General features: G+C 42.4%; 1 protein-coding gene across 3 annotated transcripts in view; it reads right to left on the reverse strand.

The window, feature by feature from the left end:
- Positions 1–273: 273 nt before the first annotated feature.
- LOC6735029 overlaps positions 274–19165 on the reverse strand; it is a 32932-nt gene continuing 14040 nt past the window's right edge. For 2 of the 3 annotated variants that reach the window (XM_016181668.3, XM_016181666.3), the window contains exons 2-7: positions 14695–15197; positions 4582–4683; positions 3949–4057; positions 2756–2932; positions 2570–2683; positions 274–1685 (exon numbers count right to left, since the gene is read on the reverse strand). In XM_016181668.3, coding sequence (XP_016028307.1) covers positions 1546–1685; positions 2570–2683; positions 2756–2932; positions 3949–4057; positions 4582–4683; positions 14695–15197 — 1145 coding nt within the window. In that variant the 3' untranslated portion in view covers positions 274–1545. The remainder of the gene's footprint in view (positions 1686–2569; positions 2684–2755; positions 2933–3948; positions 4058–4581; positions 4684–14694; positions 15198–19165) is intronic. The other variant, XM_016181667.3, reaches the window with a different exon arrangement.

The following is a 19165-nucleotide window of genomic DNA, read 5'->3' on the forward strand; positions in this document are numbered from 1 at the left end:
ACAGGCATCAAGTGTCGCTCCGAGTAGCGCCATCAACTTCATCTTCATCTCCGTCGCCATCTACATGGCCGCCGTCATCCTCATCGTCATCGCCATCGCCATTGCCATTTTCATCTCTCGTCATTGCCGACACACAATTCGGTTTTATTAACTCAAGAACGTCGAGTTGTGATGAAATGAACTGCGTTGCCCTGAAATTGCTCTTCCATGCTTGAAAGTAAAGGGAAAACACTACTCCTCCAACTTTCCGCATTAATCAAGAGTCCAAGTGGCTGGTTTTTGTATTTCGCATAATTTTATTATGTTTTATTTGTTCACTTTTCTCATGATGGTTTTTTTCTGATTTTTGTGTATTTTTTGCTCGGTAATTTTCGTTACATTTAACTACACAGACTTAAGGGCTAAAAATCATTTCTGCAGTTGCACAAATCGATATTTACACGCAATCATTGGAAGCTATTTCCCAATCCTTTGCCATTGGATTCTCCGCTCGTTAGTGAGTCGCCAATGCTTTTGTATTTGCACATTGCTAAGACAGTTAAAAGTTATGTCCACTAATTAAAAATTGCTAAATATCCCTTATCTTAGACAATTAGTTTATTTTGATTACTCGGTTCTCTGCTTGTTTTTTGGATTTTAACCTTTTTGATTAACAACATCTTTCCAAACTTTGCAATACTTATAAACTTTATCCACTGCCACACTCTAAATTTGTTTGCACGTTCTGCAAATAACTGTTTGTCACTCTTACACGTAATAGTTATTTATGTAATTTAGTTTAACAAATAATTTATTTACAGCTTAACTCTGAAAGTTATTTATTCGAAGAACTCTTTCTCGAGTAAAACCAAATTCCTTTAGCTAAATCCATTTTAATCAGTTAAGAGTTTGTCTGTACAATGCAGCATAAATCAGAGCCGAATGATTGAGTGCTTGTGGCTGAAACTAAGTTCTTAATCGTAGACTGGGACTTGTAAAAATATGAATTCTAGATTGGAAATGCACGTCAGTTCTTAATATTGAGCTCGTTAGCACTCCCAGGACCCGAAAATACGCATTTTCGTTTATGATTTTCGAGATCCTTGAAGTGACATAAATTATACTATATTTCGGCTCTTTCTCTCGTCAATTTTGTGTTAGTAGTCTGCAAAGTTGACATTTATATAATACATGTGCGGCATAAGCTGCATCCTGTGGCTAAGTATGACACTTACACATTAACGAAACACACACATACACGCATACATATAAAAGGAGAGAGTTGTTCTTTACTATACATGCACACCTGCTATGTAGAGAGAGATAGAGTTCTTAAGTTCTGGTTTCGCTTGTCTGATAGTTTTGGCCTAGGCGTTAGGTGTATGGTAGTACGTATGTATGCTTGTAGTAGAGAAGTAACTAATTTTAGATTGGGTTTTCCACGGGGGCAACTGGAAATGGGTGGCCTGTGGGCTCGACTTCGACCGGCTGATGACATAGTTACAAATGCTCTCCACGCGGAACCAGCATCCTGGGGCTGCTACGTTTTAGGCCATCTACATCCATCTACACGATCTTCATATATACACTCGTGTGGAATATCCGATAGCCGCTGGCAATGATTATCATAATCATATGCAGCTGGGACTGCATTGTCTTCGTGGAACCGCCCACATGTCCGTGATACATGGCTGCCGGATTGTCGCCTGCAGGAGAGAAGTCCGGAGAATATGAAAATGAGATTTGCACAAAAATTTAATTAAAAAAACACATACACACGCTCACACACACACACATGGCCGGTTAAAAGCAAAGTGTGAGCTTAACCAACAAAATGCTAATGAGCGTCGTCGCTTCATCGCGCCAGAAACTTATAAATTATGACTGGCACTAACTACGTGGGCACTCTTTGTTTGTGTTAGCCACTTCCCTCTCTTTCTTCCGCCCAGTGCCCGTCTCTTTCCTTTACGTTTCGCCGTGTTTATGGCCTGGCTTTAATGGCAGTTTGCCTGCCAAATGGCTGGATCTGGCGCACCGTGCGCGGGCATTTTTAATCCACATGCTTGCGGCCGTGTAATTTTCATAAATTACTTTTATTGTTTTCCCTCTTAGCCAACAGAACCAACCACACGCCGCCTGATATATGAACTGCAAAAGAGCAACCGGATACTGAAACAGACACAGGATGCCGCAGATACAGATGCAGATACAGATAACGCCGCCGTGATACAGATGTACGAAAATTACAGATACTCAAATGAGCAGTCCTTTGTTTATTCAAAGTTTTAATTTCATTTGGCGGACATAATTGAAATTTTTCTGGCACACAGCGAGGCTTAACTCGATTGTGCACGGACAAAAAATGGTGCTCTTTTAATTTCGCAGTTAATTTAATTATTCTTTTCGGAATCCCAACGGATGTGGGTTAAATCATAAGATTTGCAGTTTTCCATTGACAATGCCATACTCAGCAGGAGGGGCGTATTATTAATAATGAATGACTATTATGGTGTCTTTTATCGTTCACATTTTAATTAAATAAAAAACGAAAATATTCTTAAATACATACTGTAAGTTCATGGATACTTACCCTTGAAGATGTGCACCAGAACGCTGGCTGGTTGCGTGTTGCTGGCGACGCAGGTAAAGTTTCCCGAGTGCTCACGTCGTGTCCGCTGAATGGTAAGCTCCGAAGATTGAAAGTCTGCAAGGGACGTCATGGATGAAAATGATGGGTTAGTGAACAATGGCAGGGAGTGGGGTAACCAGCACTCACCCGGCTCCGTTGACACATTAATGCCCCGATCGATGTCGTAGTTAATCATGCGGTTATCGTGATACCAGAATATATACTCCGAGGCCTCCGTGTTCTGCACCACGCGGCACTGCAGGCGCAGCGTCGAACCTGGGGTTAGATATCGAATCGGAGGACCCGTGATCTCGGCGCGGGCTTCTAACCAATCGATGTGGGTTTTGGGGGAAAAGAAAAGTAAGAGTGGAGAAGCGTTTTAGTTGGTTTGCTGCCAAAACTAACACAATGTTTCAAAGTATAATCACATATTATCTATAAAAGCAAATAATACCTTTACGACTTCAAAAGCTAGCTTAACTAGTATGCAAATAATTAGTTCGTATAAAACATCTTAACTTTCCATCCCATTGTTTCTATATTTGGATTCCTAGTTCAAAGGTTATATGCCAGCTTCCCTGGGGTCAAATCGACTCAACTCCTTTATCATTATCTGACTAAATCGGCGAGCATCCAACCCTGACAGTTATCAATTTCCCTCGGAGCCCGGCGAAAGTGCCCCACAAATTTATGAAATACATCTGGCAGACAGCCCAGCTCCACTTTGCCGAAAGAGGAAAATCTATGGCTGGCCTGTCACATCACTTTCCATGTACGCATGTATGTTCGGCTGTTGGGCAAAGAGAGTGGCTTTGTTTTTTGGGGAAACTGCCAAGATGAAGGAGCAAGAGGCAGAAAAGGCCATTAGGCGCAGCACATTCAAAGTAAATTGTTTGTTAAATTCAGAATAATGTGCGTCAGTTAGCCAAGGACAGCGCGATGAGTTGAGAACTTGCTGAGTCGTTGCCATTTGCCCCCGAAACCGAGTTTGCAACTCGAGAATCCCATCTGAGCCGAAACCCCTTTTTAACCCCCCGTTCGAATACCCAACACCAACCCCAATCCAAACCCATCTTAACCCATTCCACCTTTGGCATATGGACATTTCTAATTTCAGCTTGAGCGCATTCAGAACGTAACGAAAATGTGGCAAAAACTAGCTCATTCGGTAGGCTTTTTGCCGGCATTTGTTTACTCCGGAAGAGAAAAGCCATCAAGGCGTGAAATTATAGAAAATCACCAGTGCCCAGAGCGAATCACAAATAGAAATGGAAACCAAAGCAATAGACCGAAAATCTAAAATCGAAGCCGTAACTGAGGCAATTCCGGCCTCTACTTACCGACGACGCTCAGGTGCAGGAAAATCGAGGTGGGCGGATGGGTGGACACCTGGCACTCGTAGACGCCGGCATCACGTAACTGCACGAATTTGATTTGCAGTGTCCAGTCCTGCAGGCGAAAAAGGAGGCCAGAAAAATGGTTAGAATTAAAGAGCAACGGAGACATTGGCCAGGCCGCCTGGAAGTCAATTTGCTCCGCTGCCGTTGTGAAAATATTTTGCAATATTCTGCACTGAATTTTTGTCACGTATCGGCTATTCGAGGCCGACCACTGCAAAAGTTCACAATGCAGCAAATTTTCACCAGGAGGCATGTAGATGAAAACTGCTGGATGCACAGGGGAAAAATAATATATTTGACACGAATATTAAAGAAAAGAATAGTAGAATTTTGAGAAAAAATATGAAGAACAAAATATTACGTATACGTAATGTAGGCAGATTTGATAAAACAAGGATTATGGATAATTTTAATTCCGGACTAATATCACTAGTTGGCTTGGTATATTTTTCCCTGACTGTAAGTTATTTAATCTGGTATGCAGGTCTCCGATCCGATGCAATCAGCACATCTTCCGATTTCGCCACCCCCTGCTCATCAGCAATGCAAATTAAATGGAGGAACAGGACTCACCTCGGAATGCTTCAAGTGCGTGGCACTGAACCGCTCATCGCTGCTGTACGTTGTTAAGCCGACCGTAAGCAGATGATAATCCTTTTTGCGTATCCACGATACCTAAAAATAGATGGATGGGTTGCGGGTTAGAGTTCGTTGTTCAGATAGAAAGGGGCGCCATTAGCCCAAATACAATGGGATTCGTTTGCCTCAAGGACTTCCATTTTTTTTTTGGGGCTTTCGAATGTTTAACATATGCCCGGACCATCCGAAGATGGGTCCAGGCTCTCTCTGTCCTGTTGAAATGTTTGCCAATCCATCAAGACGGGACTAGGACGATGACAACGACTTGATGATGATGCAATTTTCGAAGGGCACACAGATACAAAACGGCTTGGGAAAAAAATCAAAAAGCAATTACGTGTAAGAATTACTACAACAGCAACAATAAACATAATAGCAGATTGATTGATCCTAGGTTCAAAGTTCAAATTGGCTACCTAACTGTAAATAGACAAACAAACAAACAAATGGGCGGGGCACCACCCAAGCGCCCACTCTCGACAAATGGTGGGCGTGTTCCCAGCACCCTCGCTGCTTTTCCATTTTCCTCCGCTTTTCCTTTTCTGAGTGTGTCTGAATGTGACTTTAGCTAATCTTAAATGACCATTAATCATTTCGTCATCTACTTTTTGCGCACTTTTTGCCTACATCAGCACGCACACAAACACAAAGAGAAACGATATTTTCTAATATACTAGTAAAATATTAAACATTTAAGTGTGTGAACATCCCTCCTAAATGGAAATACTCATAAAATAAAATCCAGAATATACATTAAATACAGATTCATAGAAAACTATTTTCCAATTTTTCTCAGTGCAAATACAGGCAACACATCTATTAGCTGTCCATATGGGGTTATTGCCTGCCGAAAATGATGATTTTGGTGCTCTGCTGAAAAGGATCAGGACGAAGCACCTAAGCGCGTGTATCAATCAATTTTCAATTGATAAGGATTTTATTTATTGGCCAACAAAAAGAATAAGAACGAATAACGAAGTAAAAAGCAAGGGCAAGCAGTTACTTTCAACTTTCCTGCGAAGGTTTTCATTCCAAATATTGACACACGCGCGCTGCAAACTCAAACTGAAACTGCCACAAATTCGAACAAAACCAAAAAAGAAGCACACTCAGGAGAGTCGGCAACTTGAAATTAAGTTGAACGGCACAGAAATTGTTAAATCAGCTGCGTTTGCCAATAAAAACGAATTACATTCTCCGTGCTTAAATGTTTAATGCGGCGTATACGCAATGTGGCGCAGTAGCAGTACCAGGATGGAGGATGGAGGATGGAAAATGGCGCGAGTCGAGGGATTTACCCCCATGGTGGAGTCCACAGCCAAAATATCATAATCCCAGTCGAGTTCCAGTGAAATTTCCGCTTAGGAAATCCATAATATTCCTGCACTTTTGCCCGGCTGTCCGAGCAAAAAGAAAACAATATTTCAATGTAGGGGAAATTTGCAATTGAATGGCAAGCAGTCGTTTATTATCAAGATTCTGCCCGGCATATGCTAGCAAAATCTTTCCATATATCTATTCAATACAATCTGTAACAGTAAAATCCGAGTGTGAGGCATAAATTGCGCATAAATTCCGTTTTGGCCCGCAGCTCCTAGACGACGCCACCCGACGACACACATCTCAATATATATATATACACATATATATGTTTTTTAGGATTTTTACGATATTTATGATGGCAAAAGGGACTGCGACTGCGAGCGCTACGTGTCTGCAAATAAACCATGCAGCTAGCCAGAAGAAAAACACAAGAGTCGAGCAGCCGGAGGAAAAAGCGAGGAAAAGCAGCGGACGTGGATATAGAAAATTCGAATGCCTAGGGGGAGCAGGAAAGGGTGCCAAGTGAAGCCATCAGGGGGAGTAAAATGTGGCGGCAATTAATCAAAAGCCTGCGAATTCCTTTCCCTTTTGGCAGCCTTTTTTTTATGTGACTGCATGTGAGAGAGAGGCTGTGAGTGCGATTGTGTGCGTAAATAAAATCGCATAAATCTCAGTCGCCTGTCCTGCGTACGCATGTGTGTGAGTGTAAGTGTGTGTGTGTGCCAGTTGGCATCACCGCCGAAGCCCACGAATCCTGCGAGTCCTGCGGCTGCAGCTGCGGGCACGCAGATAATTGTTTACATTTTACCTTTTTTTTTAACCGTATGCAAAATAAAAAGTGACGCTTAATTTATGGCCAAAAGCTACAGCGCACACACCACAAATCACTTGTTAGCAAATTTATGGCAAATTTATGCTAACTACTTGTCTGCCACGCTGTACCGCCAACAGAGCGCTAAAGGTAGGCCATCTGGAGTACAGTGGTGTTCAATAAAATAAAATTGCAATATTCATTCTTCTATTCGAAAATTTCAAAAGGTCCCAAAGGTATGTAGGTATATGTATGTGTCAAATGTATTAAATGTGAGTGATCGTTCATAAGTTGGAATGGTTTTTAAAAACTTAAAAATTTGTCCCACAGCTGTGGGTCTGGTTAACCTGCCAATGCCCAACATGTCGACTTATCGTGGAATCTCGATCTCTGACAGCGTGCCCCACATGCACGATTTCCAGGTGGGTGGTCGAGGTGGACTATGTGGACGAGGATGTGGCCAGGGGCTTCGATTTCGATGGGTTTGGGTGATTGGGTAATTGCATGGCTTGGTGGCTAAATCTATGCAGAAGCCGATTGCAACGAAGTTTGTATTTACTTTACTTTTCACCCCTCGCTGGGCCCGTTGAAAACTTTTGATTGGCTTTTGTTCTGCTCGATGTTGCATGTTGCTGCCGGGCAGGTCCTGTTTTGTTGCCTGCTATTGACGCACATTTTTGTGTGCTTTATGCGCCGCTGTCCGACCAATTTCCGCTTTGCCACAATCCCAGCGGGCAACTGGCTTGTAAAAAAGAACGCAGCAGCAACTTTTTCAATGTGAAAAACTTTTAACAAGCGATTTTAATAAAATTCTATTTAGCAGCTGCAGCGGCAACAGCAGCCATTTTGGTTGCAACTTGTCCCACATCCCCCGCACACACAAATGGTTGTCTGTGTTCATTTCATATGCGGCTGCAGCTTGGCATTCGGTTCACAAAGGGGTATGAGGGGTGGGTAAGTATTGATGCAGGTGGGTCGGGGTGATCAGGTTTGGGTTTTATAAAATTGCATTGCTCATGCAGGAAAATAGTTTGAGCAGTTTCAGTGGTTTTTAAATTCCAAATTTTGGATAACTGGATAAAATTTTAATTTAAACGCTAAACAAAGTGTGTAAATATTTTTATTTAATTCATTAAACTATGCCGCTCCTAATAACATTATTCTTTTAAACACCAAACTAGTTAGCGTGCAAATATTTTTACGAACACACTGAAGCTGCAATGAAATCAATTTAAAATTGATCGATTTATAAAATACCAAATAATTTTGGAAATATTTGGGGCAAACCAAAAACGAATAAACTTCGCTCGATTTGTTTGCCTGAAATTTCATACACGACTCAATTTTTAAGATGACAACTTTGTTGTTGCTGCCTGAAACTAAAACTGCTTTTTTTCTCCACTCATCTATGCGAACTTTTGGCCGCTTTTTAGCGCCAACCACACATGCATAATTGAGAGCAATCGAAACTCAAATGGAGCTCGATTCAGCGGAAATGCATATTAAGTGCAATTACTGCATAATTAACCAGTGATTCTGCAATCACTAATTGCAACTCACACCGAATCTACTCGGTTTAGGGAAATGGAAAGTTGGAACATTCATTGTTTGGAATGGAAAGGTATTTTAAGATGTAGAGAATTGTGACCTAATAGAATTGCTGGATTTGAAGGAAACATTGCCGTAGATTCCCTGCTTTTCATGCACAATGAGTAAATAGAAATGCAAACAATGAGGCCTTCGGCTGTTTGCTGGCCCAACTCTATGCTAATGTTTTCCACCAATATTTTCCACATTCACGCAGCCTTGGGCTCGCCAAACAATCAGCCATTACTTTTGATAAGAGCCGCAGGACAAACAAAGAAAAATAAGTGGAAATGCAAATTACCATAGCCTACTTTTCAGCAGCTGTCAGCGGTGGCCCCGCGTGAAATGCGATTGTTTGCCCGGCATTCCCATTCACACTTAATGGCAGGCATTATATTCGGGGCCCAGGCATTGATGATTGCATTGCAATTAAAATAATTAAGATTTTCCAGACGGTGTGAGCGAGGCAAAAGGTTGCCGCGACAGTGAACTCTGACCTCCCAGCACCCAGCACCAATCCTAGCCTATGTGGTGGGGCTGAATTGTTTTAGGTTGGTAGGTTGGGGTCAGACCTCTCACCATCTCCTTTGTCGTCGGCCCAGAAAAGTTTATAGAAATGATGAAGCCATTCTCCATACTCGCAAGATGCCAGCTCAAACAAAAAATCTGGGTCAAATTGTTCCCTTTGTTTGGGACATTTGTTTTAATAAACATTGTGACAGGCAACAGAAGCAGGATTACACTGAGCGAAATGCCAAGACATAGGCATTTCTTGTACATGATTTTATGATCCAAACAGTTCCTTTCTATAATATAATTTTTACTAGCTAAATCTGCTTAGAATGTTTTTCTTGCTGTAAGGGAATGGTTTATTATTATTTTTCCTGTGCACCAACAGCTGGATCAACATCCAGAAAGGACCCTCCAAGTGGCGTGGCCTCCTTCATCAAGCTGTCGACCAGAATGTCTTATTAGCTGGCAAACAACTCTACGACCATTGTCCTGCCAGTTCTGAAAGTCCTGCCTGTCCCCTTGAGTTGAGTTGGTTTAATTACGGTTAAGGCTGCCAGCAACAAAGTGATAATGATTTGTATTCATTCAAAAAGGTTTATGGCAATTTTCGAGCCACATTAACTTCTTGGACCGCCGCCCCCGAAAGTGGCTGCAATTGAGTTTGCTCTGCCGGTCTTATAATGAGCTTAGTCCTTAGCCTGTCTCTGTATTTGTGTATTTTGACTTACACACTTACAATTGCCGAATGCCAACTTTATTTCTAATTAAATTGGTTTTTCAAGAAAGACAGTTTTATGGAGCGCCGCTTCATTGGAAATGTATTTGTTGCCCTGGCAAAGTCTTAAATATTTTCTTTCTTGTTGGTTAAATAATATAGAGCTTGGGAAGTAGAGACAGAAAGGAAAATTGACTTAACAAGAAATGATTTAATTAAGAACTAGGCCCTAAGCCGAACAACCAAACTTAAATTTGAAATAACAATTCAATGTCAAATAGAAATAATATGGCAAGAGAAGGAATACATTAAACACAAAAGTCACTCTAGTTTCGATTTATTTCCGATTCCCTTGGGACCTGCAATATATTATATATATATATGTTTTTTGAGAGTTCAATGATATGCTCGCTTTTTACTGGTAATACCAGCGGGTAAAAAGCAGCTGAACAAACAGAAGCTCAGACAAAAAAAGATACCAGGACCCACAGACCTAGATATAGACGTACACATAATATACACATAATATTTGAGCCCGAAGGTCATTGCAACAATAACTGGGCCTGGCAGTAAAATATTTTATAATATTTTATGTTTTTTTAAGCGACAAAGAGCTACAGCACAGTGGCACTGCGACTATGAGTGTGAGTGCGAGTGGATGTGTTTGCTTGAGGTCCTTGCTTTTTGTTTGTTGTTCTGAGACTTGAGTGCAAGAGCCTTAAGCTCACACACACACGAGCACAGCCACCCACACATAGCTTTTCATAGCTGAATGTGAGCAATAAAAAATGAGGAACACATAGAGTTCACAGAAAAATGGGGAACTGGAACAACAATGTGTTTTACTTTGTTCGCCCAACAATTCCACAATGGAATATAACTCATGCAAAAGCACATTCACTGCCACATTGTGTGTGCCAAATTTTGAGCAAAATTCGAAACGGGGTTTCATGGCAGAGTTGCAGAGACCGAGGTGAAACTATGCACAAATTATGATTGTGCAGGAATTATGTGTTTGTTTTGATTAAGCTCGGCAGAGCGATGCCGCGCATATCCTGCATTATCCTTTGCCAAACCCTCATCAATGGACTGGCTAAGTTATTTGTTTGTTTTTTTGTCTCCTCCACTGGCAGGCTGGCTAAGTGGTTTCCGTTCTATTTTGGCTTTGGTTTTTCGGTAACAGCCTTCACTTCTCGGACAAGGGCAATTCCAATTTTATCTGATTTTAAACTTTGCAAATTATATGTGCCCATATACACACGCATACCTATGCCGGGCTGCTCTGCTCAAACATTTGCGTAACCTTTTTTATCTAAACGACTTATCCAAACCGAAGGGCCAGAGCCCCCAGCGTTAATTTTCATAAAATACCAATTTCGGTGTATTTTTATCTGGCCAAGCAAAAGGAGAAGTGTTTCAGCCAAAGCTATCCGCACTCTCACTCTCGTACAATTATATTTTCTAATCTGAATTGGGGAACATTTCCCAGAAAATTATAAATAAATTACCTTCTATCTGAGCGAACGAAGCAATGGAAGCTGGGCGAACATTTTCGAGTTTTCAGCATTTAAGCTTTCGCATTTTCCATTGTCGGAAGCGTACCAGAATCTTGGCATGCTGTGAGCACATTTAATTACTGCTACTTTTCTCTATGAAAGATCCCAGGCAGGGACAGGAGGCGAGTCTAGACATTAAAAACGACAATTTATCTAAAAAGTAATTAAGTGCTCAAGTCACACAGACACGAGCGCAGGGCCGCATAGCTGGAGCAACAGGACAAACATGGGAATCGGCATTGCCGGAGGAAGCGGAATTAAATGGAGTTCGGCTGCAGGTCAAGGAGATGGCTAGGGGAATATGGTTGGGAAAAGCCAGGGAGAGGACCAAGTCAACTGAAAGTCGTCGGGAGACATATATATGCGAACCTAAATGGGTTACAGTGGATGCCCCAAAAGTGCAACATGCTGAGCCAGGAGGTGGGCAATCACTTCAAACAAACTTAATTAAAATATTAAATATTTTCCTAAGTAATATCCTTTTATTGATCGTTTGGTGTTAACAATGTGTGATCTATGGAAACTATTTTACAAAACTTACTTATCAGTCTACAGCGACTTATAAAATATTACTTTTCTACTTTTGCCTAATACCCTTGTTCAGGCTTTCTTTACCAAATCCTTTAATATTCCATTACTGCTCTGCCGCTTAAGCTCTCTGTGAACATAACTTTTCGTCAGTCCGTGCTGTGCCATAACTTTCTGCACTGACTGTCGCTGCTGCTCGACTGCTGATTTAGTTCAATTTATATAAGCCGGATGCAACGGGCATCACCCTTTGGCTGATGGCTGACACAGGTCACACGTATTTGCTTAGTTTATTTTAAATGCCATTTAAGCTGCTGCTCTCGACTAATACCCTAATGACATATTTTAATGCCCGCCCAGCCACATTCGAGTGTCGTAATTCTTAATTCGAAGTGCTCTTTCCACTTTTTCAACCACGCACATGTGCGAGTGTGTGTGTTTGCAAGGACTTCTTGCTGCTCGTGTCATTTGATTTATGGGCTTTAAATTTGCCAGAAAACTGTTATTGCTGGCGAAGCAGATTTGTTCGCAATACGCCTGAAAATGCTCTTAATTAATAGTATTACTTCAATGGAAAGTTGTCAACGCTTTTTACGAAGAAGGCATTATGTGTACTTAAATTTAAGGGACTTTACTCGTATTAATTCGATGCCATCTCCGCCCCGTAAAAACCAACCACTGCGTAATGGTGAAGCGACAAAAATTAAAATTGCAGCAAAATTCCAAAACAAAGCCGTGCGCTCGAGGAAGCAATTCATTTATTTAATGTTTCCTGCATTTTATTGTCGTCTAAAGCGAATTTACGACTGCGAAGGCGCAGACAAAACAAAGCCCGATTCGCGGAAATGTTTAGTGTGTGTATTCTTCAAGTTAAAAAGGACCTTTTTTGCGGGCCTGGTATAGACAAAGGCGAGCAACTGACAAAGCATTTCGATTGCGCATTCTGCCGCAGTGCAGTGCAGTCGCAAATATGGAAATCATTTGCCCCTGGTCTGGAGGTGTACGTTTCCTGTCCACTGAACTTGCAACTCGCATCCCCACACACACGCACACATTCACATTCACATGCACATTCACAGACGCATTCGCATAATGCCCGAAGCTCCCTGCTCAAGATTTTAATGCCACACACACACACACACGGCGAGGGCAATGAAATGAAAGTGCATTTCCCATTTAGACGCAGAAGTTGCAGCCCTCAAAGAGCTTTAAGTAGCAGGGGACACAAATCTGAGTCATTTTGTAGTACTTATAAAGAATTAATAGAACTATGAAGAAATCTGCGGAACTCAAGGATTTTCAAACAGTCTTGTAGTATTAAAAAAATGTATAACATTATTATTCACAGAATATTTGTGTATTAAAATCGCTGACAAATCTGTAGCGGCTAGCAAGGGAGCAAGAGGGATATCTGATATCTACTCACTCTCACATTTCAGGACATTTCTCGCAGTGTAGTAACCCAATGAATTCACGTCTCATTGGGGATTTGGTACAGCTCTCTGTTTGCCAATTAAGCAATGAGTGCGTGAAGACCTCCTTATATAAATATATATATACACCCACTATATGCATACACAGCTGTATCTAGCTAATGTATGCATCTGGCGAATCGGGTAGAGCTCCTTTGAGATCGGTGCAATTAAAGGGTCGGCTGCCCCAAGCGCATTGCAATGAGAGGGCTAAAACACGATGATAATATTTTGCTAACCCCAAAGAGGCCATGCAGCACAATTTCCATAATACAAATTGCCGACTTATTAGGCCGAGACCCAAGCCTATTGTGTGGCCCATATAAGCCGGGGCATCCCCACTTGAGCACGCAGCCGTGCAAAGTGCCAACTGGCTAACACTCTCGCACACTCGCAGGAGCCTACGAGGACTTAAGTGCTTATTAACTTCCGCACACTTGAAGGCACAATTATGAAATCGTCAATTTAAACCAGACACGCAACAAACACGCACCGGGGTCATTTGGGATGGGCGACGGAGCAGCTGGCTGGCCTAATCGAGTGTCCGACTTTTTGGGGTGGCGGGACGGGATAAACACCGCCCTGTCCTCGGGCCCGAGGAGCAAATACACGAGACGTGACGCACACCACGGCGTATGAGTAATAACTCTAGACAAGCGGAAAATTAATACCACTTGAGGCTATGGCATGTCAATGCCGCTACCCCGCACACCCACACACCCACACACCCACTCCATACTCCTGGCGAAAGGTGTAATTTGTCTCCCAGTGCCATCCCCTGTGGGCCAGTGTGTTTGTGTGTTTTCATTGTGCTGCCAAATGACCCACGCAGTCATTTTGCTCAGGCCCAAAATGTCCGAAATCTGTGTGCTTACTACCATATTAGTTTGCCTCTGGGCCGAAACGAAGTCCCTGACACAAGTGCCCTCGATAAGCGGAGCGGCTTAATTAAATTCTGTCGCAGTTGGCAGGTGGAAATTGAAAACAAATAAGTAAACTTTAGCCGGAACTCGGGGTAAGCGGCCTTAACGTTTATGCCGGGAATTTTTAGACTTTCCTTGGGTAAGAAAATTAAAGTCTAAATATAACCAGATGCTTTTCAAAGTGAAACAAAGGGAAGCATTGCAAATTCAAAATCAATACTTTTTTTATATAATATTTTCATTAAAGTAAAAATTCCTACATTAAGATAAATACAATTGACTAAAAATTTAAAAATATAACACATAAATAACTACCTGACTAAGTCTTTAAAGTCGATTTTGTATTTTAATATCGTAAAAACTTTCATCGAGGTATATACGCATAACTTGATGAAATCTGAAGAGAATCGAAAATAAAGCACTTGATCGATCTGGGTCTCATCAATTAACATTGAATGCTTTTCCATTTCCACGAGGACAAAGTCTGGCTGCCTCACATTGACAAAAGGCAGCGACACAAAAGTCATCATCATCGCCGTTGTCGTTGGCGGAGGCAAACAAAGCAACAGTGATGGATTTATTTTTAATAAAATATTAAAACAATACTGGGCGTACTTACCACCCCCTCGCCGATGTGGTGCACGGTGCAGGGAACGTGGGCGGTGGCCCCGATCTGCGTGGTGACCACCGTCGAGTTCTCGGTGCCGAAGTACATGGGCGTGCCGAAGAGGCTCTCCATGCCGCCCTCGATGCCGTTGCTGGCCTCCAGATGGTTCTCCACGGGCTCCGGCCGGTGTGCTGGGATGGGATAGGGTCCGGCCGTATCTTTGGCCTGGATCCGGGAGTGCGAGTGCGTCTGGAGCACCGCTTCCTGCAGGTGTGTGGGCGTCGGCTGGCTTTGGCCATCGATCACATTGGTCGAGTCGAAGCTGGTGATGCTGCTGCCCCCGGCGGATGCGGCACTTTGGGCATACGGCTGTGGCACGGGCACCGGTTCACCCTCCTTCGACTGTGACATAATTAAATTTTGATTTATATGCCTCACTGATGGCTCGCTAGCCGGCGTCGTCATGGTGGCGGCTTCTGTTATTCCTCCTCCCGGCGATGCGGATGCTGTGTGGTCTGCGAAGGGAACGACAGAAGAGGATGTGAGGTGACATTTTAAAATGTGTTAATATATGCGCTGTCCGCCGGCGCCGCAACAGTTTGTCGGATAAACAATAACAGCGTGAAGTCAATTAATTTGAATGAGCACCCAGCGCGTGCGTATACGTAATATTTTACAACGGATTTTCATTAGCCCGGGCCCAGCGAATCTGCATAAAGTGACAGGACTAATTAAGCAGCCGACCTTATCAGTGATTCCTGCGGCTGCTAGCTTAAACAGAAATATGATGGTTAAATTATATAAAAAGCTTAGCTAGATTAGGACATTTGAAAATGGAAAGCTAAAAAGAAGGAAAATTAAGTCGAACCATCGAAATTCTTTCGTGACAGAAGTTGTTTCCCTAAAATTGTTTTGTTCATAAGCATGAGTATTAAGTAATAAGTTTATTGATTATATGTTAAATTCAGTGAATTAAGAGTTCAGTACACCTTGTATCACACAAATAAGCTTCGTTTAAAAGCCTTTTCTCCCCTAATCCACAATTAATATTCCCGTGTTGTACTTATCGTTTTATTTGGTCATGGTTTCGTGCCCACAGACACATGAGCATTTGGAACAGGCGAAAGGACACCCGCAGAACACCTACCACATAACATATTACCCGTTTCGGGTTTTGGTTTTATTTGCGCTGCGTAATTTGTGTAAAATTTGTTGGGCAACAAAAAAAAAGAAAATAATATTTCACAATTAAAGATAATTGCTTTTGGCAAACATGTTTGAGTCTTGTTTAGCAACGGTAATTAGGTTGAATTCACCATGCTGTAAATTCAATTATGGCAATGCATTTGGGCTCGTTTTTGATTTTGAATTTGATTTCTTGGCCACAGAATCTGGTGAAATTTTGTGATGTTTGGCTTTCATTTGGCCAGTACGTCCACGTCCATGGAGACTCGTTTGTCATTGTTCTGTGCGCTCACACCATAAATAATGTATGCCAATCATGAGAAATTTATTATGTTTGGCCTGACGATGATTGAATTTGAAGACCAGTGCAGTTCAGTGGGCAAAGCGCCTGCACCGAGTGCATTGAATAATGCAAAATTAATTAGTTATGGAATTCGCCAGGGGCCAGGCTGGCACCAGACTCGGCTTTTAATTAGCACGTTGCTAAGACGCCAGATATGCCACTAATCGAATTATTCAAAGAAATTCTAATAGAATCTCTCGCCTCCTGCACTCGAAAGGAATTTCGTTCGAGTCCTCCGCATAGATGTTTGAAAATCAATTTACCCAGCTGTGATCTCAGCGAACAATCGAGTCAATCAATGCACCTTCTTCTGATTGACACCTTAGAAATCGCCCGATAGCTCCTCCAATTGACATGTGAGAGTGTGTTGCCACAGCAATTTGCAATTGCAGCGGTGCGACAGAAGAAGCATTCCTGATTCGCCAGGTCAACCAGGTCTCGCAACTCGGATTTTGCACTTTGCGGTTTCTGTATTGTTGTGCCGTAGTCCTTCGGCCTTATGAATACGAAGAAGCACTCCGGAATGTGACACACACAGGAGAAAGTTTTTTCTTGCTCTCGGCTTTTTGGATGAAATTGCCTTCAAGGAGCTTACTAGACATGTGGCTTGCAATCCGTGCGTGTAGATTTGCCAGAATCTCTATATTTATATATCCAAAAACCAATCTTCGACGGCAATTCATATGTTTGTTCTCTTTTTTTCAAACCGAAAATTTCTCCAAGTGCATTAGCTGGCAGGACTTCACGTCCTGCACGGACAAAACAAACAAATAACAGCTCGGCACAATGCGATTGCTATTGCTGCTTCTTTTGCTGCTGCTGTTGCGACTGTTGCTGCTCATTGGCACGCAGAAGTTGGCCAAAACTGAATCGTGGCATTTTCGTCACGTTCGCACGTGACTGACTGCCTGCGACATTCAGCTTTTCCTTGCCATCTTCCGGGTTTTCCAGCTCTCCGCTCTCTATCCACTACATACGTAATCGTAATCGTAATGGTCGCTGGCGGACCGCAAAACAGCTTCTGAACTAGTTGCCAGTTTTTAGAGCTGCTGCGGTATTCGACCCACTTTCTGCCGTGTAAATTTGCATTCTTTCGATGGCGCTGGTGTGACTTTGTAATTGAATTTTTCACGGCGAGTTGTTGGACTGCATCCATCCGGTTTGGTGGTTCGTATTTTTCTTGTTTCCGGCGTTTGGGCTTTGGATTTACAATCGGTCCGCAGTGTGCAACCGCTGCTAGCTGCGGATTGTCAACAGCAGCAAGAAGATTCGCTGGCTGAAAGTGCAGACTCAAACGCAAACCAAGGAACCACAAACATGTTGCACCAAAGCCATACAGATAGAACAACATTTTTGGTGGGATTTGCCAACTTTTCGTTTGGCGAAACATTCGCAATTTGTGTGTGCGTTCGCGAAAGTTTCATCCGCGGCTGGCCCCGCTCCACGATTCTCGTCCATCGTGTTTGCTTCAACATTTTAATCAAAAGTTCGCTGCAAGCTGCGTGATTCCCGCTCCGCAGCAGCAGCTCTGCCCCTCCTCCATTCCGACCCCTTAGTCCTTCCGGCAGTCCCGCTGCTCAACTAATATCAATGATTTCTCATGTGCTCGTGTCGACGCCCCACAGCGGCAATGGTGGAATATTTATGCTCCTTGTGACATCATGGCTTGACATTAATTAAGTTTGCTAGCGCACACACTGCGTATGCGTGATGTCGAATGAACGACTTCCGAGTCTCGTTTTCAGCAAGCGAATCTTCAAAATGGATGGATTTTTCGTACGGAAACAAAGAATTATGCGGATGTATGGTGATTTGATGAAATTAACGAAACAAGGCTTTCAGTGCTTTTAAAAATAAATTTTCTCGTTTGTTTTAAATTTAGCAAATAACATTAGCTAAATTCCGGCATGTGACTTGCCATTTGGTAATTTAATTGCTTTAATGTCTCTGCTTTGTCATCAATTAAATTAAAGGCTGCAAAAAAAGCATTTACAAATATCATTATGATAATTGTGCGGGCTAGCGACATCCTGTGCTTGAATCATTAATTTCATTTGATTTCATATTTAATGCTACGAACATTGTGTGCATAAATTTCTCTAATTAAAACACAAATAAATGGCGAGTACATTTCCGATTGTCATGCCTTGCAGCATAATTTATTCCATTTGGATCTAACTAAATTTGCGGTGCGAGTTATTTACAACAATTGACACAAATGCGGGCCAACTTTTAACGGCCATCGAGTGCACGGGGACAATTGAGCATAAAACAACGAAGCTTGCAGCGTTCCGAATTGAAAAGTTTTAATTAAATACATGGTCAAATGGTGAAATTGAACAATTAGAATGTATCTTCCAAGGCGAGCTTCAAAATTTTGAGGCAAATTTTAAAGTAAACTTTAAGCTTTTGGGACCACGGAGGCTGCCAGTTGGGTGCTAGCTTCATTACGAAACTTTTCCGTTTGCGGATGGCTCGGCGCTTTCTGTTTTTATGGCAAATATTGTTTGTTGCCAGAGTCGAAATGTTTGCATTTGACACTTGGCGGTAATTTGTGTGTAAATGCGTCAATGTGGCCCCTGACCTCAAGCCTCGGGCTGTGCGAAGAAGATTTGCCAGTTGGCGAGGGGAAACTTTTTGGCCCACTCGCAGCCATTTAATTGAAATTCCGGAAAATGGCCCACGCATGCCTGCTTTGTAAGTTTGCAACTTCTGGCCCAAAGTTGATCGTTTGGCCGAGCGAAACGATTCACTTTGCGACTGTCATAATTTTGATGGTCGCAAGTGTAAAATCAGATAAGTGCGCCACACACTTGCCGCCGACTATTCGCCCATTTATTTTCCAATAAAGCCCTCGACAGGGGCGTGGCAATCATTAATGTCGCGATTCCAGGATCCAGGACCAAGGAGCTCTCGTAAAAAGGCATTAAGAGCAAACGTAAAGTGCCTATTTAA

This window comes from Drosophila simulans, chromosome 2R (genome assembly GCF_016746395.2).
Source record: "Drosophila simulans strain w501 chromosome 2R, Prin_Dsim_3.1, whole genome shotgun sequence".
NCBI lineage: Eukaryota > Metazoa > Arthropoda > Insecta > Diptera > Drosophilidae > Drosophila > Drosophila simulans.